Source organism: Natrix helvetica, assembly GCF_964273705.1.
Source record: "Natrix helvetica genome assembly, chromosome: 5".
In the NCBI taxonomy this organism is placed as follows: Eukaryota; Metazoa; Chordata; class Lepidosauria; order Squamata; family Natricidae; genus Natrix; species Natrix helvetica.
The window spans coordinates 38950142-38976339 of record NC_138551.1 but is presented as its reverse complement, the minus strand read 5'-3'; the positions used below and the strand labels follow the sequence as shown (position 1 = coordinate 38976339).

The following is a 26198-nucleotide window of genomic DNA, read 5'->3' as shown; positions in this document are numbered from 1 at the left end:
GTCCATGTGAAAAAAAGATGAACATAAGGTTTGAACATCTTTTTTAAATTGGCAAACTGACATGACAATAAAACTTGCACTTGAGAAAGAATGCAAATGTTATAAGCAGTGGAAAGTAAAATCATACAGCTTCAACTGTCAATAAACTCTATTCTTCTAATGTAGTGCAACCTGTATCATGAAGGGTACTAGAAATGGGCGGTTGGCACAGAGAACTCTGCCAATGAAAACAGGATGAAGCCAAAACTGAACAAAGGGAGTAGACAGACGTTACTAATAAATAAACTTTAAAACTGAAGCAGAGGACTTTATGCCATAGATGTGTGTAATCTATTTTCTTTCTGTAAATCAGCTTTTTTCTAGTTCTATTCATTTCTCTCCCATGGGAAAGCATTGGTATGAAAGATATTGTAACAAAAATTGTCAGGTAGAGAAAAAATGAATTGCTAAGTGGTTTATTATAATATGCATGCAAGTAACTTAGACTAGGGAAGGAAGGAAATAGAATACACCAGTAGTCATTTGGACAGTAGAGTTTATTAGAAATATCTTCATTCTTCGGTGAATTCACATTAAAATATGCTGAAGGCAGTTCAATCAACATTTGATATCTGCCATTACAACAATTTCCAGTTAAAAACTAGATCATGATCAGGCAAAGAAATGTGAATGGAGCAGAAAAAAATTACAAACAAAAGCAGTTCCCTTAAAAATAAGTCGATCCTGAAAAATGAACACACATTCTAAGCAAAGGAGAAAAAGATGTAAGAACAAAAAAAAAAAATCCACTCTATTCTGGAGAGAGAAATTCAAAATGTAGCACTCAATGTGTGATAAGGTAAACAAAATTGTATAAAGTTACATATTATTGTCCCTTGCAAGTTTTAAAATAAGACCTTTATAGGCTATGTTTTCCTGTTTCTGGAACCATGTGTTGCCTGTCTGAGGGATGTCTGGTAGAGTGCATGGGGTTTGCAGGAGGGGAGTGACAAACAATAAAATATGTTGTAGTGTATATCCTGCCCTTTAAGTACTTGTCTGCAATGCCATGGTAACATGTGTTTTGCCAATTTGGCTTGGTTAGAAAGAGATAACAATTTCAGAGAATGAGGTATTCACATAAATATATGCACAAATGTATGAGTAAAAGCATAGGGTCATATGAACATGTGGAAAACTCATCAGGGTCTTGGATATTCACATGGGAAGCTGGCACACAATTCTGGCAGAGGGCTTGGCTAGCTTTTGAGCTCTGGAATTTCTCAAAGTGTTCATGGAGTGGATTAATTCAAGCCCTTTTATGCCATAGGCACATTACAGGAAACCTGGTATTTGGAACTCAAAAAGTAAATAATAATAATAATAATAATGTGGTCATGAAAAAAAGGCAGCATGATATTTGACAAATTAATATAAGTCTGAGCCAGAATACTGGAACCAAAACTGGTTAAGCTGGAAAAGACTAATTTGACCAAATTTCATTCTACTGAAGAAATAAAAACAAAAACAATTTAAGAAAGTCAACTAACTTAACTAATTTGTAGATTGAGCTCAGTTGCTTTGGAAAACAAGATCGACTATCTTGTTCAATAAAGTAAGTTAAAATATGGCAGGTGGTATATTATACCAAGAAAATTATTTTCTGAAAAATCTGAGCACCTAAATGTAAGAGGCCACAATCTTGAAGTACCAATGAGGCTTCTATGTTCCATGTGCACAAAGATCCCTAACGTCTTCCTATGGTGCACACTAGATGTGATGTGTTCCCTGAAACATTTTCCTTCCAAAATGAGAATAAACAGATTGCATGAGTAAGGAATTTTGCATCATAATTGATATTGTAAGAACCTAATTATTTGGCATGTTAAGAATTTTGAAAACCATCAAACAGGGATTATTTCTTTCACATGCTGATACTCTGACCTATATAAAAGAATATTCTTCTTTCATGAACACTGGTTTGGGGAGTTGTATTTGCATCTCTTGCACATCGGGCACACATCCAACATCAGGTCTAACCTAACACCCATATCGCATTTGGCTCTTACCTGTGAAAACAAGCTTTGGATTCTGCATAATGAGGCGGTGTAACAGTATAGGCAACAATTATTCTACTGAAAGAACTAAATCAATTCAACATTTTCACATTTCTTAGTAGTCTCCATAATCCTCTGCTATGGTTTATTACTGTATTTTAATTGTTTTATTTATCAGCCGACCTCCTCCTTGTGTATGTCTCGGTATATGTCTCTGTTATATGTTTGTTTTGTCCATATTTATTTCATATGTTTCATTGTACGCCGCCCCGAGTCCTTCGGGAGAGGGTGCGGCTAAGAAATAAATATTTATTATTATTATTATTTTTTAAAAATGTAAAAAATAATTAAATAACACACAAAATATCCACCATGAAGATTTATATTCTGATGTAAACAATTTCTACCATTTAGAGCTCTAGAATCATATTACTGATATTGTAAATAATTTTTCAAAGACTGAGGCAAAGGTAGAGTTTCTATATCATGCAGGCGTTCTCGTCCAAGAGCAAAGCGAATTGATCTTCGACACAGATCCATTAAAGGTAGAGGTTCAGCTGAAAATGAAACAGAAACATAACGTCATTTTCATTTCTTCATTAATAATAAATATGCACTAGTAAATGGGAAATATTACTTTTAAAGTAGAAATATCACTTTTAAATAAATGCATATATGCATGAACTGATCATAGCAGAAGAAATCTAGGGAGGGAAAGTAGGGAAAATAAGCTAATAAATATTAGGTATGTTCACTGCCTTGAGTTATTTATAAAAATAGTGTATTATATATAAAATAAAATTAAAATATGGTCTATTTCTTGGAGAAATACACTTATAAGGTTTTAAATTAGGGGGGGGGGGAACCGTACAAGTTACCAGGAATTTCAACATAGATAGAAATCCCTTGAAGACTTAAAATACAATAATTTTTGCAGCTGAACTGAGATATGCCTGACCTTTAAATGTTACATTTGTTACCATTTAGGAAAAGAAACTAAAATGCAATTCAACTTCTAAAAGAACCTTTTCAGTGCAGTGTGACTTTCCACTGAGATGCTGAGGTAAACAGAAATGATACTTTCTTTCTGACATCTCAGATAATAAACAGATTTTCTTCACTTGAAAGACATTTATTTCTTAGATACTGTATCTCTAAAACAAATGCAAGAGTATCAGAGACAAAAATATTCAATACTCGAACCATAATTTTTTTAATACTTGTTTTCAAGCCCCCCCCCCCAGGGAAAAAAAAGTTTTTTAAGCTTTTAAAGAAAGGGAGTACAATTCTGCTATTGATTGCTGATTTTGATTTCGTATGGGTAACTGGCTTGGGTAATTCTCACATCAAACACTGTATCTCTTGGGTATGCAAATTGAATGTAACCACTTAATATTTTTATGGTTATTAGGTTAAATGTTCAAACATTTTTATCTACATGCAAATCCTTAACATCTATACACAGTTTTATTATGCTTAAAGACAAAACCCAGGGAAACATTTCATTATTGGGAGGAGGATATGACATGGTACACACTGCACTTTCAGCATTCTGGGAAAGAACAGGACAGTTAAAATGTCAAAATGTTCTAGACATATAAAGCTCTTTCAGACTCATTGTATGCAGCAATTCAGTAGTTAATGTTTTGCCAACTATTGTACCAGAAGTGCTGAAGTGCCCTCCCTAGTAATTAAAGGCAAGATTAAATACAAACCAAGAATTGCTTTTTATCAGTCTTAGAATGTAAACTAAGTATTAACTCCAAAATTAGCATATATATATATATATATATATATATATATATATATATATATATATATATATATATATATATATATATATATATATATATATATATATATATATATATATATATATATATATATATATTTGTGTTACAACCCTATATATATATGTAATATTTGTAATATTTGTGTTACAACCCTATATATATGTGTGTGTGTGTGTGTGTGTGTTGTATTTGTACTGATAAATAAATAAAGGGAGACTAGTATAGATCTATTTCGAGCTAATTAGCTCTCATCAGCTAGCCATACCCTTACTGGGATTTGAACCTAGCTGATGAGAGCTAATTAGCTCGAAATAGATCTATACTAGTCTCCCTTTATTTATTTATCAGTACAAATACAACACAAATATAAAAAGGCAACATTAAAAATAAAAATATGGTTTTCTGCCTGCATGGTCTTCTGTGATGAGCCGAAAGGACAGAAAGAGGGAGTAGTGACCTTCCTCCCATATTTAGGCATACCAGGGGTTGTAACACAAATACATACATACATACGTACGTACGTACGTGCGTGCGTGCGTGTGTTTTCGTAGATTTTCACGGGTGTAGGTATGCTGGTTTTGTTGTATTCGGGTCTTTTCCCGTGTAGGATTGAGATTGTCTTTGCAATGTTTCGGCAAGATGTCACCTGCCATCTTCGGGCTTGGGCTTAAAAGGCTCTCCTCCTTATCAGCTGAGCCAGGAAAATAGGTATGTATTTGTGTTACAATATTTGGGCATACCAGGGGTTGTAACACAAATACATACCTATTTCCCTGGCTCAGCTGATAAGGAGAGCCTGTGGCTTAGTGGCTAAGACTCTTCCCTAATATGTAATACAGCCCAGGTTCAAATCCCAGTAAGGGTATGGCTAGCTGATGAGAGCTAAATAGCTTGAAATAGATCTATACTAGTCTCCCTTTATTTATTTATCAACACAAATGCAACACACACACACACACATATATGTTGTATTTGTCCTGATAAGTAAATAAGTAAATAAATAAATTTAGCTGATGAGAGCTAAATAGCTTGAAATAGATCTATACTAGTCTCCCTTTATTTATTTATCAACACAAATACAACACACACATATATATATCAACCATTTGTTATTACCTTGTGACATTTTTAGTAGATTCTTACACAATTGTTAGCACAACCACTTCTCAACAAATAAAAAACAGTTATCAAAAGGAGACATTAAAAGGAGTAGTGAATACTTGCAACACCTTTAGCCATTATCTTTCAGAAGTGTTTTTCTGAAATTATAACACTTCCTTTTTTCTCCAAACGCTGGACATTTAAAACAAATGAGTTTTGTTTTAAAACAAGAAAAAGTTATGTGTCAGCATAAATAGAGTCAAAATGTTATGTAGGTTTATATAAGGTAATTAAAAAACACATTTGACAGAAAACACAAAACACAGGGAAAACACTCCTAACTTTATGTCTCCATTCAATGTACATAGGAAAGTTACACAGGTCCTAGATTAGAGTCAACCCTGCTATTTAAACCACACAGGAAACACGAGTAGATGAATTAATTATATTTTATTCTAAGGCTATATTAACGAAATGTAGCAAGTCTGATAGTACAAACTTTCTGCCACCATTTTTAATAGCTGGATCCATTAGGAGGAGTCACTTCCGAAGTTTCTTTCCCTGTTCATTCCTCGGGGGCATCTCCCCTTCTCGCCTGATTGTTTCCTAGGCAGCATCTCTTTTCCTGATTCCCCAAAGTCATTCCATTACAATTAGCGCCTGAATGCTATTTTAGACTGAATACAGAGTACTTTTCTACTGTGCTTTAGCTTTCATTGGTGTTCCAGTTACAGACATCTCAGGACACTGAACATCTTAATTATCGGAAAGTGCTTTATTTGGAGTTGTCCTTTCATGTGATCCAGAAGGTACAGAGAGTACAAAATGTAATAGCAATGTTGCCTTTATAGGGTGCATTTCATCCCTGCCGTGTAACACTATTGTTCAACCAACTGCATCCTGTGAGGTTTAAGATTTGGCTTTTGAATAACTGAGATCATGATATCTAAGAGACTGCCTTATTCTACTAACATCTGCCTGACTATTTTGAGTTAGAGAGCCTCTTGGCATTACCACATCTTGAGATGTTTATTTGATATCAACCAGAAAGAGGTACTGTTTAGGTTATAGTACTAATACTTAGTTTGCAATTTATTTATTTGTTTAAAAACCTGCATGGATGCTCACCTTAAAAAATAACTAGGTGGCTCACCCAAACAATAAAAACAGCATAAATACAATTACAATGTATATATGACAAACATATGACTACAAAATACAACATGGACACATAAACACTTTCAAAAATAAAGCACCCACTGATCTCTCTACACTTCAGGAATATGCAAGAAACCCTATGTAACTACCCCAGAATTTTAGCTATTTTTTTGTGAACTTTAGAATTGTTTTAAAATACACTTTTAAATTTGTTAATTGCCTAAAAGTACAATGCACGAGAGATGATAAAATACTATTAAATATACTATTCCCGAACTTCTGGTTGTCCGTTGGTCCATTTTTCACCATCTCCAGGCTTCAGGAAAGCCTCCAAAAACAAGCCCAATGGGTCAACTGGAAGTTTAGCCCGATGAGCCGTTTTTCGCCCTCCCCAGGTTTCAGGAAAGCCTCTGGAGCAGTGGTGAAATCCAAAAATTTTCCCTACTGGTTCTGTGGGCGCGGCTTGGTGGTCATGTGATCAGGTGGGCATGGCCAACTTGCAAAATGTGGTGAAACTCACTTAACAACATTCTTGTTTAGCAACCAAAATGTTGGGATCAATTATGGTCATAAGTTCTTTCTTTCTCTCCTCTTCTCTCTCTGATTTGTTTCCCTCTCTCTAATTGTCTCCCTCCAGGTCTTTCATTTCTCTTTCTCATTTTCTCTCTCTGATTTGTTTCCCCTCTCTCTCATTCACTCACTCCAGCTCTTTCATTTCACTCTCTCCCTTCTCTCTTTGTTTTCTTCTCTTTTCCCTCTTTCTTATTCTCTCCCTCCATCTCTCTGTCATTTCTTTCTCTCCCCCCTTCTCTCTCTCTCTCTGATTTGTTTTCCTCTTTTCCCTCTCTCATTCTCTCCCTCCAGCTCTCTTTCATTTTTCTCTCTCTCTCTCCCCTTATCTCTCTCTTATTTGTTTCCCTCTTTTCCCTCTCTCTTATTCTCTCTCTCCATCATTTTCTCATTTCTCTTTCTCCCTTTTTCTCCTCCTTTCTTGCTCTGATCTCTTTCACGTGTGTGTGTGCACGCCAGCAAAATAACTTCCTGGGCCAGGATTATGGCAGTGGGGACAGCCACTGTGCAGTGAGGTGAGTAGCTGGTTGCGTAGCGCCGGAGAGCCCCACTGTGCAGGAAACTTGTCAGTGCTGCGGTCCCCTTCGTGTTGGCTCAGCAAGGAGGGGAATGGGGAACAGCAGCAGCTGCTGTCGCTGGATGCAGGGAGGAGAGGTCCAGCTCTCTTGTGCAAGGAGAGTCCCATGCAGCACAGGAGAACTGGAGCTCTCCTTCGTGCATCCGGCAGCTATGCTCTGGGAGGGCAGGCAGGGTGCATGTGCAGCAGCCCCTTGGACATCTGCCTGGCTCCTGCCCTCCCAGAACACCACTGCCACTGCTCCAGAGCAGGGGCTGCTTCTCCACCAAGGCTACCCACCCACTCATTGGCTCGGCTGGGCTGGATGCTGACCTTGGAAGGCAAGCAGGTGTGAGGGACTGCCGGTAAGGCTGTGTGGAACATAGCAGGGCTGTGGGGAAGGGAGTAGGCTGCTAGGATGCATGCGCATGCATAGGGCGGGGATCATACACATATGCACAGGTGGATAGGGCGCATTGAGTTGTAGGTATGGGCACAATTTTGGCATGCCTTTACAAAAAGGTTAGGCATCACTGCTCTATATACTTCATTTGTTCTTTAATGTTTTACCCAATTCACTTTCCCTTCCTTCATTTATTTTACAATATGAATCTCATTGATCTACTGTATACACTTTAAATCACATCAACGTCTGTCATTCAATCCCAATGATTCAATATCCATTCAGTCTTCATTCCGATCTCTTGTTTTTCCACATACATTAATTCCCTTTTTCCACTACACTGAACATACTTTTATATTTTTTTCTAACTACACACGTTTCATCTTCATCACACTTGTTTAGCTTGTGTTCACCCAGTTCTTTTTCATATGTATTGCTGCCAAGGATAGCTGTGTTCTCTCCACTCTAAATTATTTTACTACCCAAGATGTAACATTTAACATTTTTCTGTATCCTCTCAGTTCTCTCCTCCCCTTTTCCCTCTGTATATGCATGTGTATGTGTAGGATATAGATGATTTTGAGTACATGTCTCTTAATTAGGTATATAATTCAAAAACCAAGTATTTCCTGTGAAATATACTGTGGCTTTCCCCTTCTTTTCTTCTTACTGCTACAAATGTACAATGGTGGGGAGGGAAAGGTTCTTCCACAAAACTTTCTTGGCAGAGGTACGGATGTGATTTACCATTGTTCTTTTAGGATGGTTTTTTTTTTTAATTTTCCTGTCTAGCCATTATGGTTAGACCCATTTAATTAGTTTCATAACCTGCCAAATATGATCTCTACTGAAATAGAAAGCAACATGTTCTTTGCCAAAAGAAAAGGTTAATTATTGGATAAAATTCTGGAGAAACATACAGATGACAGATAAGGTACAAAAACAATGGTGCAGATATGAAATTACTTGTACAGTAATGATTTCACAAAAGTTCATGATTCAACACACTTGTAATATTGTGGATCAACACATAAGTCACTACCAGAAGAAACAATGCTTTTGTATAGCAACTTAGGACATTGATCCATCCCACCCAGTTCGGAATATTCTAATTTGGGAGGGAAAAGTTATATTTGTTTAATACAGAGAAGCAAGTAAATAATATACATAATTAATCATAATATAGGGACAGAAAAAATATTTTCCTTCTTCAATAATTTAGTGTGAGTTTTGATAAGGTGCAGTTGTGGAACAGAAAAAAGACCAGATTTAATATTTAAAACAATATTTATTCCCTTTGTGGATAGGTCAGCTATGGAAATAAATGCTACAAATAACAATGATGCAAACTGAATGGCACTGAATGGTGATTAGACACACATCTGGAGAGAAAGACAATGCTACTTCAGGGATCAGAAGCAGCATGTTTTTGAGTATCGGTTATTGCAGAAGCAACAATACAATACAATAATACAATACAATAGTAGAGTTGGAAGGGACCTTGGAGGTCTTCTAGTCCAACCCCCTGCCTAGGCAGGAAACCCTATACCGTTTCAGACAAATAGCTATCCAACATCTTCTTAAAGACTTCCAGTGTTGGGGCATTCACAACTTCTGGAGGCAAGCTGTTCCACTGATTAATTGTTCTCACTGTCAGGAAATTTCTCCTCATTTCTAAGTTGCTTCTCTCCTTGATTAGTTTCCACCCATTGCTTCTTGTTCTACCCTCAGGTGCTTTGGAGAATAGTTTGACTCCCTCTTCTTTGTGGCAACCTCTGAGATATTGGAATAATGCTATCATGTCTCCCCTAGTCCTTCTTTCTCTTAAGCTAAACATACCCAGTTCCTGCAACCGTTCTTCATATGTTTTAGTCTCCAGTCCCCTAATCATTTTTGTTGCTCTTCTCTGCACTCTTTCTAGAGTCTCCACATCTTTTTTACATCGTGGCGACCAGAACTGAATGCAGTATTCCAAGTGTGGCCTTACCAAGGCATTATAAAGTGGTATTAACACTTCACGTGATCTTGATTCTATCCCTCTGTTGATGCAGCCTAGAACTGTGTTGGCTTTTTTGGCAGCTGCTGCACACTGCTGGCTCATATTTAAATGGTTGTCCACTAGGACTCCAAGATCCCTTTCACAGTTACTACTACTGAGTAAGGTATCACCTATACTGTACCTGTGCATTCCGTTTTTGTTGCCTAAATGTAGAACCTTACTCTTTTCACCATTGAATTTCATTTTATTAGATAGTGCCCAATGTTCAAGTTTGTCAAGATCCTTCTGTATCTTAAGCCTATCTTCTGGAGTGTTGGCTATTCCTGCCAGCTTGGTATCATCTGCAAATTTGATGAGTTCCCCATTTATTCCCTCATCCAAATCATTGATGAAGATGTTGAAGAGTACTGGGCCTAAAACAGAGCCTTGGGGTACTCCACTGCATACTTCCCTCCATGTAGATGCAGTTCCATTGAGAACTACACGTTGAGTGCGGTTGGTCAGCCAGTTACCAATCCATCTGGTGGTGGTGCTGTCTAACCCACATTCTTCTACTTTATCTAGTAGTAGGTTATGGTCTACCTTATCAAAAGCCTTACTGAAGTCCAAGTAAACTATATCAACGGCATTCCTCTGGTCCACTAATTTTGTCACATTATCAAAGAATGCAATAAGATTAGTCTGGCATGATCTGTTTTTGACAAATCCATGTTGGCTTTTGGCTATTACTTTGTTTGCTTCTAGGTGTTCGCAAATTCGTTGCTTGATTATTTTTTCCAGAATCTTTCCTGGTATTGAGGTTAGGCTGATAGGTCTGTAGTTTCCTGGATCTAATTTTTTCCCTTTTTTGAAGATGGGAACCACATCAGCTCTTTTCCAGTCCTCTGGTAGTTCCCCGGTGTTCCAGGATCTCTGAAAGATATAATTCAGTGGTTCTGAGATCTCGTCTGTTAGTTCCTTCAGAACTCTGGGGTGTAATCCATCCGGTCCTGGTGATTTGAACTCATCTAGGGTAGACAGGTGCTCACTTACCATTTTCTTCCCTATTTCAATTTGTGTTCCTAATTTTGTGGTGCTGCTTTTGATAGGTTGGACTGTTTTATCCCTTTGTGTAAAGACAGATGCAAAACATGAGTTAAATAGTTCTGCTTTCTCCCTGTTGCTTGTCACCTTCTTGCCACTTTCTCCTAGCAATGGACCAATTGTTTCCTTAACCTTTTTCTTGTTTTTAACATGTTGGAAGAAGCTTTTTTTGTTAATTTTTACTTTTGTGGCAAGCCTTTCTTCATTGTGAGCCTTAGCTTTCCTCACTTCATCTTTACAGGCTCGGGCTATTTGCTGATATTCTGCCTTAGTTATGTCCCCCTCCTTCCACTTTTTATACTTACTTTTTTTGTCTTTCAGTTTGTCAGATAGTTGTTTATGCAGCCATGCTGGTTTCTTTTGGGAGCTGCTGTTTTTCTTCTTCATTGGTATTGTGTTAGACTGGGCTTTTCTAATCTCATTTTTCAAAATTTCCCAAGCTTCTTGAGTTGTTTTCCCCTCGAGGATTCTCATCCATGGAATTTTTCCCAAGCTCTCTCTAAGTTTATTGAAATTAGCTTTCTTAAAGTCCAAGACTCTAGTTTGACTTTGTTCTACTACTTGTGTTTGGATAATGTTGAATTCCAATATTGCATGGTCACTTGCCCCCAGGGTTCCTATGGCTTCAACACCTTCTATCATTTCCTCTCTGTTAGTGAGAATTAAGTCCAGTATGGCTGATCCCCTTGTTTCCTTCTCTACTTTTTGGAAAACAAAGTTGTCTGCTAGGTTTGTTAGGAACCTGTTGGATCTTCCACTTGGTGCAGAGTTTGTTTCCCAGTTGATGTCAGGGTAGTTAAAATCTCCCATTACTATTGTGGTGTGCTTCCTACATACCTTAGTTAGCTGACTAGCAAAAAGTTCATCTTCTTCCTCTGCTTGGTTGGGTGGCCTGTAGTATAGACCTATGGCAATGTCATTTCCCCCACAACCTTTAATATTGACCCAAATGCATTCAAGATATTTCTCATTATTGTTGTGCTCTATTTCTGTAGAGACATAGTTATTTCTTATATATAGTGCAACTCCACCTCCTCTTTTATTTGGTCTATTTCTTTTAAATAATTTAAATCCTTCTAGCTGTATGTTCCATTTGTCAGTTTCATCCCACAATCACACTGCCTGCAACATTAATTGCTGCTAATTAATATATTATTTTAACTGAACAATTATTTCATTCAGTTTTGTCATGTAAGCTCAAAACTACCTTTCTCTGCTTATACTAGGCAAGATTTCCAATTGTGTGTAATTATATAAGAAAGTTCATCCAAGCATATTTGCAACCATAGCGCAACATCTGGACACGCAGGAAAATCCTGGGTGCACTCCAAAATTTTCAAATATAGTTTGGCCCTGTCCCTCAGCAGGCAAATGCTTACATATGGATATGGTAATATCTTTCAGATTTTTGAAACTAAAATTTAATTACTCATATATGAACAAAAGCCAGTGAGCATGTAGCCTATCAATTTTCTCTATCAAATTTCTCCTTTCATACAATGTTATTTTGTGAAATATTAAAAGTTTGATTTATCTTAAAAATCTTAGAAGCTTGGTGGCAATGTTGCCTATACATTTCCTTAATGTTTTTGAAATCTCCCAATTGTACCATCCTCTCTTCCACATTTTCTTCTAGACTGCAGTGGTTTGAATGTCATTCTCTTTCTTGATGAGTCACATTTCTCTGTGGGAAGCTGTTTTGTAGACTGACTGGCTCAGTCTGGGCTCAGAGAAGCAAAAAAGAGACAATTTCTATCAGAGTTACTTACTTTTCAAAAGAGTAATGTATCCTTTTTTTAAAAAGAAACCTCTTAAAATTCAAAATAACATGATATCTGCAACCATACAGTGATTTTGTACGGCAGAGTTGAAAATAAAGCCCAGTCAACTCACAAATTAATCTTAAAGATGGATGGAAGGACAGATTTTTAATTGTCAATTAATTCTTTGCTTTCGGCTTGCTCAAATACCAAAAGCTCCTTGCTTCTGTCTAATTCTCTCCAAGTCTTTGTACGTATTTCATAGCTGAAGATTACACATACACTACTGTTTTTGTTTGCTGTAGTTTGTTAAAAATAATTTCCAAGCTGATTTTTAAATGTGGCTGAGAAGGATAGTTTTATTGATATTTATTTTTTTGAAATCTCTTTGCAGAGCAGAGGACAGTCGGACATATTATTGCTGGGAAATATCAAGGTGACAGACTTGCTCTATTGCAAGCATGACATAATTGTTTGCAACTTCTGAATGTTTTTTTCAAGACAAGAAACATTGGGGCTGGATTGGGAAGGAGAATGGAACATTGTGTGCATGTTCTTATCACTGCTTTTGACCATCATTTAATTTGACTGAATACATAAATAGGGCCAATGAACTCGGAGATACATTTAAGTATCAAGCAAAGCAGTTAAATGTAAAAAGTCAACATTCATTAGTTTAAAAGTCTGATTTAAAATTCTGCTGATATATTTGCAAATTATGTCCTAATTAACAACTTTAGAATGACAGCCACCAAAGCTGGGATCTATTCAGTACGGTAGAGTGCATCAAATTTACACCTTCCAGGTTGAGATGAAGTTTGAATTATTCATTTGGCTCTCCCCTTGATCCTGAAAAAGGTCAAGTGTTTCATACAATTTACTTTATTGATGTACTTTCTACATACACAAGCAAAACTATGCATTATTAATCACTGCCCTCCATATGTCTGACAAGATCAATATCTGTTTTGATCCCTTTGGGGAGACTTTGAACAAAAAAGGCAATCTATAGAAATAAAATATTTTTTATATATCATTATGTATTTTTTCCTTTTATCTCTAAGGCTCTTTAGCAAATGTTTTCCCAGCATTAAAACATAAAACCCAGCACAAAACCCTAAAAATATAAAGCCAGCTGTTCATTGTGTGCCTTAACAACTCTGTTTCAAATTATAGCCGCAAGCAAAAAATTTTGGCACCCTTTGTCTAATTGTATGTTTTTATACAACTCTTAGCTGAAAGGAGGTTGTATATTTCAGCAAGACAATGATCAGAAACATACCTCCAAATCAGTCTTATAGGAAGGGAAGATTAAAGATTTGGAATGGCTTTCACTGTTTCCAGACTTGAATATTATTTAAATCTGTGGACAGATATCAAATATGCAGTGCATATATCAAATTCTTTCTCAGCTACAAGCGTTTTGAAAGAAGGAGTAGGGACAAAAATTCAAGAGACAGAAAGACTTTTAGCTGGCACATTTCGGAGCTGTTATTTTTGCCAAAGGAGGTGCTACAAAATTTTGATTGGCAGGATATGTAAACATCTGCACCTGCCATATTCTATTCTTATTTTAAATCTATAAACAATTTAACATAAATAGCAAGCATGAATCTGTGAAAAGATGCCTTGCTTTATGTTACATCCTGTAGCATTTACGCCATCCTTTTTTTACTAGGTAATCACTGAAATATATAATTTTACTAGATATGAATAAATGTTTGCATGCCACTCTGTATGACAGGAGCTTTCAGACATATATCAAGGGCAAAAAAGATGAGATCATGTTAAAATGATCTAATTCAACACAACTGTGTTCCAATTCATATCCTAGTCTAGACCCATGATGGTGAACCTATGGCATAGGTGTCACAGGTGGCATGCGGAGCCATATCTGATGGCACACGAGCTTTCAGCTCCAGTGCACATATATACACTGGCTAACTAATTTTCGGCCTTCTGGAAGACCAAGGAAGGCCGTTTTCACCCTCACCAGGATTCAGGAAAGCCTCCAGAGCCTGTGGGGGTGGGGGTGAAAAACGGGCCTAACGGGCAAAACTGAAATGGATCATGGAACACCTCGCCTCAGCCAATTGCTGCAGCCAACTTGCCATGGTCAAGCTGCCACGGCCAACTCACCATGGCCAACTTGCCACGGGGCAACTCACTGTGGGACAATTCAACAATTACATTTTATTATTTAAAATATTTTTAAAAATACTTTAATTTTTGTCATCACATTTTATGTTATCCCTCCTTTGATACCCTTTCTTTAATGATACTGTTCCCCTATTTCTTCCATATTAGTGTAACTCTTGTCCTGCAGCGAGTTGTCTCTTGGCAAGTTGGCCATGGTGATTGTTCCCTAGTGAGATGCCCACAACAAGTTGCCTGTGACAAATGCGCCACAGTGAATTGTTGTAGACCTTCCTGGCATATCTGCTAATGATTCCAAAAAATGTTGGCAAACCTTTTTTTTTGGGGGGAAATAATCCAATGGAGATTTATTGAATATCAATCAATGTTGGGATGTTATTATGAAAAAAGAGGGGGGGGAAATCACTCAGTAGTGTAACAGTGTCCACTTATTAAAAGTCTGAGACAAATAAGAAAGCACTGCATAAAGATTATTAGCAACCACATCAAGGTAAACCAAGCAGAATTAACCTTCTAGGATAATTACTTTAATTTATATCTATCAATACAGTACTTTGTACTTAATATGCTTTAGTAAGAAAGCTTTTAAATGAATATATTTAGATAAATAGGTACAATCTATACATTATTGTATTTTGAATTTTTAAAAACAAAAACAAACAAGACACAATGAAGGACCACATAATCTGTCTTTTGAGTCTGATTGTTGAGGAACACAAGGCATGTGAAGTAGTTTCCCCATGTTTCCTATTCTTTGATTCCTATTAATCTGGTCATCTGTACATTTTTCTAAACAACTTTTAGTTGTTGATTTACTTACTTTTTCCAACGACTGCAAGACATTTCTCAATATTTGCTTGACTACTTTACTTTTTAAGAGGAAACATATTCACGCTTAAATGAAATGAATCAAGTTAAATATTTAGTTCAATTCTTTTTCACGTTTACCTTAACAGCTTTTAATTTAATCTCTTACATTGTTTAGGATTTACATTCAGTGTGTGACAGATTACATTCGGTAATCTGTCCATGTCTCCAAAGTTACTAGAAAAACCATTACCAATCTTCCTGCACCAATCTTCCTGCTTCCTTTTTTTAGAAATTATTTTTTACATATCCACTACTTCCTTTAGCTCATTATTTTGACCTAATATGGTCACATGATAATTGACAGGTTTAACTATCTTAACTTTTTTGTTGTATAATAAAGCCATATGTGTTTGAACTTTGTGCATATTCTGTAACAGAATTTGTACATTTTTAATTCTTTCCTGGTCTGTAGTTCTTATGTAATTTTCTAAGTCTATATACATAATATGTATTTCTGTAATGAATCTGAAGACAAGGCCCATTATCTGTACCATTCCATTAGACTTAAAAACTAATGTCTTCCTTGACTTAGGCTCAATTCACCCATAGTGAATTGAATACTATTCACCTATAGTATAACTTGGCAGCAATAAAGTGGCTTGCTATTACCTTATTATGGGATGATTTTTTTTTAATTTCAATTTTCTTGTGGGGACCATTCAAGTATTAACTAAGGGCAACTTTAGTAGGCTTTCTCAGGATCAGTTAAGGACTGCCACCTATTATGAACTGTTATGTGTAAGCATTTGTGCATCAGTATGACATGAGATATAGCACACAGTCCTATTCTCAGGTGCCTGTCGAATTTCTAAGGCACAAATTGAATGCTTCTGTTTGGCATTCTTATTCCTTCTATTAAGCAGTTGTATTTTAAAATTATTTTTATATATATATAATCTGTTTGTGTTACAACCCCTGGTATGACCTAATATGGGAGGGAGCTCACTCGAGCTATTTAGCTCTCATCAGCTAGCCATACCCTTACTGGGATTCGAACCTGGGCTGTATTATACACTAGGCAAGAGTTTTAGCCACTATGCCACAGGCTTCTCCTCCTTTATCAGCTAAATAGCTCGAAATGGATCTATACTAGTCTCCCTTTATTTTATCAGCACAAATACAACACAAATATAAAAAGGCAACATTAAAAATAAAAATATGGGTTTCTGCCTGGATGGTTTTCTGTGATGAGCTGAAAGGACAGAAGGAGGGAGGAGTGAGCTCCCTCCCATATTAGGTCATACCAGGGGTTGTAACACAAACAGATACTTATTTCCCTGGCTCAGCTGATAAAGGAGGAGAAGGCTGTGGCATAGTGGCTAAAACTCTTGCCTAGTGTATAATACAGCCCAGGTTCGAATCCCAGTAAGGGTATGGCTAGCTGATGAGAGCTAAATAGCTCGAAAAGGATCTATACTAGTCTCCCTTTATTTTATCAGCACAAATACAACACAAATATAAAAAGGCAACATTAAAAATAAAAATATGGGTTTCTGCCTGGATGGTTTTCTGTGATGAGCCGAAAGGACAGAAGGAGGGAGGAGTGAGCTCCCTCCCATATTAGGTCATACCAGGGGTTGTAACACAAACAGATACTTATTTCCCTGGCTCAGCTGATAAAGGAGGAGAAGCCTGTGGCATAGTGGCTAAAACTCTTGCCTAGTGTATAATACAGCCCAGGTTCGAATCCCAGTAAGGGTATGGCTAGCTGATGAGAGCTAAATAGCTCGAAATGGATCTATACTAGTCTCCCTTTATTTTATCAGCACAAATACAACATACATACATAGATAGATAGATAGATAGATAGATAGATAGATAGATAGAGAGAGAGAGAGAGAGAGAGAGAGAGAGAGAGAGAGTGAGAGTGTGTGTGTGTATGTATGTATGTATATATATATATATATATTATAACAGAAGAAAAAGTCATGATGGGTAACTTGCATGAACACATGCAGTTTTCTGACTACAACTGCTGCAGGGAACTACTAATTTACTTCCTTGCCTGCTTAACATACAGAATTTCATTTAAAAAAACACCTACGTTACAAATCTGAACCCTGTAGAAATTCAACTTCTCACACTGTGCAGTCATTATCTACTGCCAAAATTATGAAGGTAATGGCCAAGCCATTGTAAAAAAAAGGTGACCTTTATGTAGAATAGATCCCATTAAAGCTATTTTCACAAGACAGGGAAACCTTTTAAGCTGCCACAGGAAGAATGTTTAGAGTTTGATTGAAAGTAAATTTGTTCATTTAAAACAATGTGTCAGTGGCAGAAATCTACAGGAAATCCAAACACCTCTTTTCTACAATATTCTTATTACCAAGAATAGAACTAGACAATAAAGAGAATTGTCTCAATCTGTTTTCTTCCCAATAATACACACTCCTAAATGATTTAAGTGAAAGAAAGTGAACACAGAATGAATGAAATTGAATGAAGGCAAACACAAAACACGCACACATACACAGTAGAATTAGGAAAAGGGCTTTCTTTTAAAACAGACTACTTTGAAACCATATTTAACCATTTAATTTTATCTAAATGTTTGTGCATAAAAATTCCAAAAAAAAATTGCTAACTTAAAACAACAGCAGCAGCAGCAGCAGCAAAGGCCACCCTATGTAGTGTATTCAGTTTATGAACTTACTTACATTTGCCTTTATTTTTTTAAAAAAGAACAAAAATTATCCTAATAATATTTGCAACTAGCCAATAGCCCAGGGTTGCCCGGGTATTTATTTATAAGGGGAAAATCTCCAGACCAAATGTAATTTCTAATGTTGGATTTCCCCCTTATCAGAGGGAGCTCCCTCGTGGAGTACTTTGAAGCCATTACCAATGGCAACTCTGCTGCGATGTAAGTAGAAGCTATTTTACGGCAGTACAGTAGCCATTTTAAGGCACAACAGGCTGTATCTTAACAGAACACACATCCCGAGGGATGTTAGGGGTGTCTTATCACCACAGTATTTTTTTCCAGAGTGTAAGCCATCTGTGTACCAAGTTTGGTTGAAATTGCTCAAGGCGTTCCAGAGTTATGCTAGAACACACACACAACCATTTATATAGAGAGAAAGAGATTCACAACACATTTGCCTTTTCCCAAATCTCTAAAGGGTGATTAAAATAAAATCCTAGGTACTTCCCTAACACTCATAATGATTATACAAATAATCCTCGAGAAAAAATATTTTTCATCATTTCAGAGAATAGTATGTAAGACTTTAGAAAGAGAATATATGTATGGATAAATCTATTCTTATAAAACAAGCACAACTTTTTAATAAAGCTTTTGGTGAGTCTTAGTTTCCAAGTTAATAATAGGAAGAATCTTAATGTGCCTTGATCCATTCTGAATATTGAGGACAAAATGTTACTGGACTTTTATTTTTTTATCTTGCCTTTATTATTTTTATTAAAAAGTAAAGGTGGAAATCATATCTCAAACTCCTTCCTCCTTCTATCTTCCCGACAAGAACAACCCTATGAGGGGAGTTACACTGAGAGTGAGTGACTGGACCAAAGTCACTCAGCCGGCTTTCATACTTATGCCGCAGTGGCGCAGTGGTTAGAGTGCAGTACTGCAGGCTACTTCTGCTGACTGCCAGCTGCCTGCAATTTGACAGTTCAAATCTCACCAGGCTCAAGGTTGACTCAGCCTTCCATCCTTCCGAGGTGGGTAAAATGAGGACCCAGAGTGTTGGGGGCAATATACCAACTCTGTAAACTGCTTAGAGAGGGCTGTAAAGCACTGTAAAGTGATATATAAGTCTAAGTGCTATTGCTATTGCTATTATGGACCTGGTATGGCTAGGGTGGTTCTAGTGCCACAGTGTGTTTTATATATTTAACAAAAAAAGCAACATGCTCCAATACAAATGGAGTCTGGGTGATGAATAATACAGAGGTGATGTGAAGGGACCTCTGCTGGAGCTGATCAGATACTTTTCTAAATCTATCTGGCTATTAGAATTTGGAGATGGTGAAGCACTGACTTATTAGTTGGGTGATAGACAGGGAAGGAGTGAAAGCATCAGTCTTGGGAGGAAAAGGTAAGTGGTTATCTTTCTTATGTACTAGGGCATTAAAGTCACAGAAGGTCCAGAAGCAGGAGGGACACCAGGCTGCTGAATAGTGAAAGGATTATGGAAAGTATGCAAAGATATTATTCCAACGGATCTTGAGAGGGAATCCTAGCAGGTCAACTATAGTAGAATTAGCAGGTTATTGGCTCAATTGAGACAGGAGTAGTTGTTGCATGCATTGATGGTGTTGTGATTAGGGAAGTGATAGTTTAGGAATGTTGTGAATTGTAAGAGATTCTTCAAATGAATGAATTTGAAATTGAGAGAAAAAGAAGACTATCAGGAGGTATGACAATGGAAAGGAGCCAACAGTCTACTGAAAATTCCTTCTTTTACTTCCATATTTCCATTTGTTGGTGAAATTTGTGATGATTTTGAACTGAAACTCTTACTGGTAAATGGCACATATGTCTGTAATAAAGCTAATTCGTAATTATAGGATTGTTAAAGCATTAGGATAGAAATTGGGAAACCATGAGTTTTAGTCCTGCTACAACCACAAAGACAGGTAGGTGATCTTGGGTCAAAGCAGGCAATGGCAAACCACTAATAAAAAAAAAACTTTACCAACAAAACTGCTGGGACATGTCCAGGCAGTCACCAAGAGTAAATTATTATGGAACAACTACTACAACAACAAAGAATAGGCATGCTTGATGTGTAACAGATGCCTTTATGCAATGGAAATATGAATGGAGAAAACTCTACCACAAAAATTAGGAATATAATTTTTGAAAAAGTATTCTTGGGGATGGGGAAAAAAAATGAAAGAATGGATGAAAATATTTTTTTTAGATTGAAAAATAACCTGGTAATAAATATTTATTTATAAATAATATATTTTTTCATGCTCATATTTTTTCTGCAGGGGTGGGTTACATTTTATAAATAATAAGAAAACAATAAATGATTTATCTATCTACATATGTAGTGCTCTGCTCGATTAAGGGAAGAGAGCTAGTCAGGTGAGTATCTGAGCAGCAAAGAAAAAGAAAAAAAAGCAACAAAATGGAAAGAAAGAATATTAGTCTCTAACCCAGACTTCCTCAAATTTGGCAAGTTTCAGATATTAGACTTCAACTCCTAGAATTCCATCCTGGGAATTTTGGAAGCAGACTGCCCATCTTGAAGTTGCCAAGTATGAGAAACATAGTTCTAGGCAATAAGGGAGAAGATACCTAGAGATATGCAAAATATATGTGTATGTCTGCATGTATTCAAATTCATTAGCTTCCCTACCACAAAAAGACTCCAAAAGAGGTATTTATGCTACCTAGCTGTGTATCTATTGTCCTTAGAAAGCTGGTACATGCAAAACTCAATGCCAACACAGACAACACGAGATCTATGTAGCTCTGCCCTCTTATCCAGGTTTTATTACTCTTGCAAGCTGCACAGAGCAATATAAGTTAAAAGATAAAGCTCTACTATAGGAACTGAAATAGAGAAGACAAAGATGTTGCACGGATTTGTATGATATTCAGGCTAAATAAGGTATTATCACTTTTAATATCCTTTTACCTGCACCTTTCACATGAAATTGTTGCTTTTTGCTGTATGCTACTATACAGTAGATAACTGTCACCAGATATTTTAAATACGTTGTGCTTGCATTAAAAAAATCATGCAGAATTTTTTTTAAAAGCTCTGGCAAAAACTGATTGTTTACTTCTGACAAGTGAAGCCTGCTATTGTTCTGACAGCTCCAGAATACTCCATTACAGGGACAGCACTTCAAACATAACAACTGTCAATTCCACCGCATTACTGCAAGTGATGTGAGTTCACCCAGTACTTTTACAGTCTGTTCAGGATGTTAATAACTCCGTATGTGCCAGTGAATTGACATATTTCATGGATGTCTCTTTTAACAAAACTGAAGTCTTTATTATGTTTTACTATTTATCTTCAGTCCAGGAAGGGATTTCAAGAACTATTAGTCATCAAGCACCTTGGCTTGAAATGCTAAATAGAGGGAATCTAGCTAGAGGGCTACTTAATCCTGTTCAAACAGTGGCACAGCACAATGTTGAACGCAAACAGAGACTTTGAAAAGAAATCATCTTCTTTTCTCATCTCCTCCCACAAACCGCATCTTGATTCCAGCTCTTCCTGAGTTAAGAGGCATAAACATAACCGTGCAATCCATATAACATAGGTTAATTTAAAAGTGAATCCTTGGATACACTCAGCCATGTCATCAAGCACATGCCACAGATTTCAAATATTTGCTGGTGTTCTTTACTTAGCATGCTGGGTGAATGTCAAGTTGCAATTAACTTTTCAAAAGAAATGGTACAAATAAAATTTATTTGATAGGCTACATCCAGGTGGAATGGTAATAGTGTTTATTATGATATTGAACTATATTATACAGTATGCTAGAGTAAAAGTAGCATTAGTTATTGTGAGTCTCCAATGGATAGAAAGGAAGAATATAAATCAAGGAAATGGTTCTGTTTTAGTTATTAGGGCTAGGCTTATTTATTTGCTGACAACCCTTATACCTCGTTGATTTATTCAGCTTGGTATACTTGACATAGGGATAACAGCTATTCACCATCAGGCAGGACTATATATAGATAGTGGGGCTTAAACCTGATTCCTTGTGAAAGGATGAACAACAGTTTTCCTTGACCAACCCGAAATGATGAGTGAAAGTAGTGTTTATTTATTTATTTATTAGATTTTTAGACCGCCCCTCTCCCAAAAAGGGACTCGTGTGATTAGGAGCTGACTGATCTTACCAAGACACATATACTGCAAAGGTTAAGAAAGAACCATGTTTCCCAACCCATAATTGCTGGGTTCGTGTAATAAACTGCATTATGATTCCTTTGGTATGATTTGGTTTGGCTTACAGTGTGTACAGTGGTGGAATTCAAATAATTTAACAACCGGTTCTCTGCCCTAATCATTTCTTCCAACACTCAGTTCACCAAACTGCTCAGAAAGTTAACAGCCAGTTTTCCTGAAGTGGTGAGAACTGTCTGAATCCTCCACTGAATGTGTATAAATCCTGTTTGTCAATCTATAGATCCTATTCTACCTAGAATATTTGACAAACAGGAATAAAGTCATAGAGAACATTCTTAAAAACTTGCCACCATACCTGCTGTACGTTTAGATTGCAATTACTGCAGAGTACAAAAAAACCCAAAATTAAATAATTAGATTTTTTTTCTAATTGTGAGTAATCAGAACATACTCTATGGGAAGTGGGGAATTAATCCATTAAAATATAGTACATTAAAGTTAATTAAGTATGAATATGAATAGGTATTTAGATAATGTAATCTAAAAAATTATTGCAAAAATGATCCTTATCCAATTAAATTTGATTCATTTGCAACATTAACCCTAACCTTTGAGATAAAGTCCTTAACAATTCCAAGATACTTATTTAGATCACTGATAGTAATATAATTCCAAGAATACTGAGGTACTTTCATCTATTTATTTATGCAATGAAATAAATAGTTGAGCTATTCAAAATAATGAAGCTGGAATATAGCAAAAGCATCTTTCTGAAATTACAATAATTGCATGAATTTCAATAGCTGTTCAGCTGCACAACAGAAATTTGGAGGACATGACTTTCTTTCATTAGAAAGGAAATTTAATAGCAACTAAAGTATGTCAAGGCCAAAAGAATATATGTATTCTTCTTGGCCAAAACTAAACTTGAGATGGTAGTAGCAAAGAGATATCCTGTTTGGTACCATGGCTAAGGTGGTGAGCTATACACAAAGGAAACTTCTAGCATGAAAGCCTGCTGGGTGACTTAAGATCAAGCACTTTGTCTTAGTTCAGGTTTATTGTTGTGAGGAAAAGAGAAGATGGGAAAATCAAGAATATATGCTATTTTGAGCTGACCAAAATAAATGTGGGGGGTGGGGTGTCAAATAAATTAATATAATAGACATACAGACAGACAATATGATAGCTAGGTAATTAGCTAGGTAGCCAGATACTAGAAAGCAAAACTTTATCAGGTTTGGTTGGCATATTTGAAAAATCTTGCATGTGCCGAAAGGCAGATCTCTAATACGAAAGGTGAACTCTGGAAAAAATGTTCAATGTACATTCCTAAATTGGTTCAAATTTATCTTTTAGATTTGATGATATTAATACAAGCAGCATTGTTTAAAAACCAAAAGTTGGAACAGTCATTCTAGTTTAGTTGTTTTCTTCCAGGACAGTTTGTGTTACCATTTGTGATGTCAGCAGTATTTTAAATCAATTACTGGAATCTGATCTCTCCAGACAGGATATATTTACAACAGTGTCTATAGTGCTTTACAATAAACTGAAGAATGATTCATGCTATTTTCTTAGCCAAAGTCATCTGCAGTAATCTGGAGCCATAGAGACAGCTAAACTAATACTATTCTGCAGAATTTGCTGCTTCACTCAGGGCTCTGACTAAATTTATTTGTATTATAAATATGGTAAGTCAATATCAGGTTTCAATTGATAAAGAAGTTCATTTTACTTTCTTATGAATACTAAGTAGGGATGATTTTATAAAGAACAACTTTTCCCTATGGAGAACAGTGTGATGGTGTTTTTCTCGATTAAAAAAAACACAAATTAAACGATCATTTTCCTCAACCTGTTATAAAGTCAGTGACGTTTTTATTGCTGCTGACTACCTACAATTATTAGATTGCTTCTCTCTTGCACAACTGATAGAGATACTCTACTTTCTACCAACAGCCTCAGTTGCTAAGCACTTATTATCTCTCTTCTTGCCCCTAAAATATCCTTTTTATTATGATTATTATTACATTGGTGTTTTGCATGTACATTGAGATTGTATGCACCGGGGACAAATTCCTTGTGTATCTAATCACACTTAACCAATAGAATGTTCTGTCCATTTCTGTCCTGTTCTATCCTATCAAATTCAAAAAAAGATGTAAACTTTTATTTACAGTTATCTACTAAAGGCAATATCAGTAGCAAACAGAACTAAAAAAACAGCTATGTTAAGACAAACCATATCCGAAATCCATTAACTGTCCTTTAAAAAGTTATTAGTATATAATATTTAATCAAAAGAAAATAAAAGAGAAAGGAAAGCAAAAAGAACCTCAGTCCATAAAACAGCTCTAGGTTTATCCTGACGCATGGCCTCCTATTAAAACAGATGTCATTCTGGTATTCATGTATTATTCAGGAACTGCACAGGATTTATGAACTAAAGCTCTACTGTCTCTTTTTGGTGCATTATCAACTCACCCATGCAAATCGCTCAGCATTTTGGTTACTATCAACCTGAGTTAGGTGGAAAAAAGCCTTTTCCACTTCAATAACTTATTGAGTTTAAGGGACATGGATGCACACGTTATGCTGGCATCTCTTAACATAATGTTGTACTTACTGCTTTTAGAATTTCTAGAGAAAAAAATCTATTTCAAATGCTTTTGGGAAGATTAAATGTTTTATCAATAACAAATAACCTACACTTATACCATTTAATGTGCTTTTCTAAAAAAAAAGGAAAAGCCAATAAAAAGTGTTTTTTGATGAGATATTTATCATAAGGTGGCTAGGTCAAATCTGTAACTTCTCCTTATGAGAAAATGTCGGGGGGAGAAACCAAATCATATATTTCAGATGGATTATGCATATCTCTTCCTGAATACATATATGAAATAGTAGAAATTGTAGAAAAAAATGTGGGGTCTTCATACAAGACTACATTTTTTTCCAAGGACTGTTTTAAAAAAGGAAGAAATAAACTGAAATTATTTCATTCTTGAATAACAGAAAACAGAGAAACACATGCTGTAAAAACCAAGCCAATTTTGTTTAGTTTGGCTCTATCCCAATATAAGCCTTCGGCTTTTAAAAAAGAAGCAAAAACTATGGTATTCCTGCTCTCCCCGTATTTAAATATTGTGTATTTAATATCTTGGCCAGCTAATTTTATGAATAACTCTGCCAAACTCAAACAAATTTCCAACTATTCCCATTAAAAGGTTTTTCACACATACACATATGTTCTCACAAGCAGTGTATCTGGGGAGAACAAAGAACAGAAATTGTAATATGTGTAACTGAATAATATAGAGAGCTGTAAGTTTACAAGACAGCTGCTATGCATCTATTATTTGGAATTACGTATTGTTTCAATGAACATGAGTTCTATTTCTTAATGAACCAATTGCAGACTTATGCTGATTCTGCATCATAAAGACTTTGTAAATCAAAGTCTTTTGGAAAAAAGGAGCAGTACGGTTAGCAAAGGTTCTCTTAGTTTTGCAATCCATGCAGAATGTGCTAATGTAGCATAAAAATAGACTGATGGTGTAATATTAAGATACGAACAAGAAAATGTGCAAGATAAGAATAAACTGGGACCACAAAGTTATTCTTCTGAATACATAATACATAAATATAAAATTCAAGTTCATTAGAGTATATATCCGTGATGGTGAACCTGTGGCATGCAGAACTCTCTCTGCTGGCATGCTTGCCAACAGCCCACGTCAGATCTCAGTGGCATTTCTTTTGTAAGCTTCTGTTTCTTTGCAAACAACGAAACAGAAGCTCACGAAAGAAAAGATCTTACCTCTTGCCACACTGTCAGTGTTGGGATGCCCCCCCTCT

At 36.1% G+C, this 26198-nt stretch overlaps 1 protein-coding gene across 6 annotated transcripts in view; it reads right to left on the bottom strand.

The window, feature by feature from the left end:
• Window positions 1-530: 530 nt before the first annotated feature.
• The window catches only part of SPSB4 (splA/ryanodine receptor domain and SOCS box containing 4), a 192731-nt gene continuing 167063 nt past the window's right edge, over window positions 531-26198 (bottom strand). For all 6 annotated transcript variants that reach the window (XM_081956409.1, XM_081956408.1, XM_081956406.1 and 3 more), the window contains exon 3: window positions 531-2593. In XM_081956409.1, the coding sequence (XP_081812535.1) occupies window positions 2466-2593 (128 nt within the window). In that variant the 3' untranslated portion in view covers window positions 531-2465. The remainder of the gene's footprint in view (window positions 2594-26198) is intronic.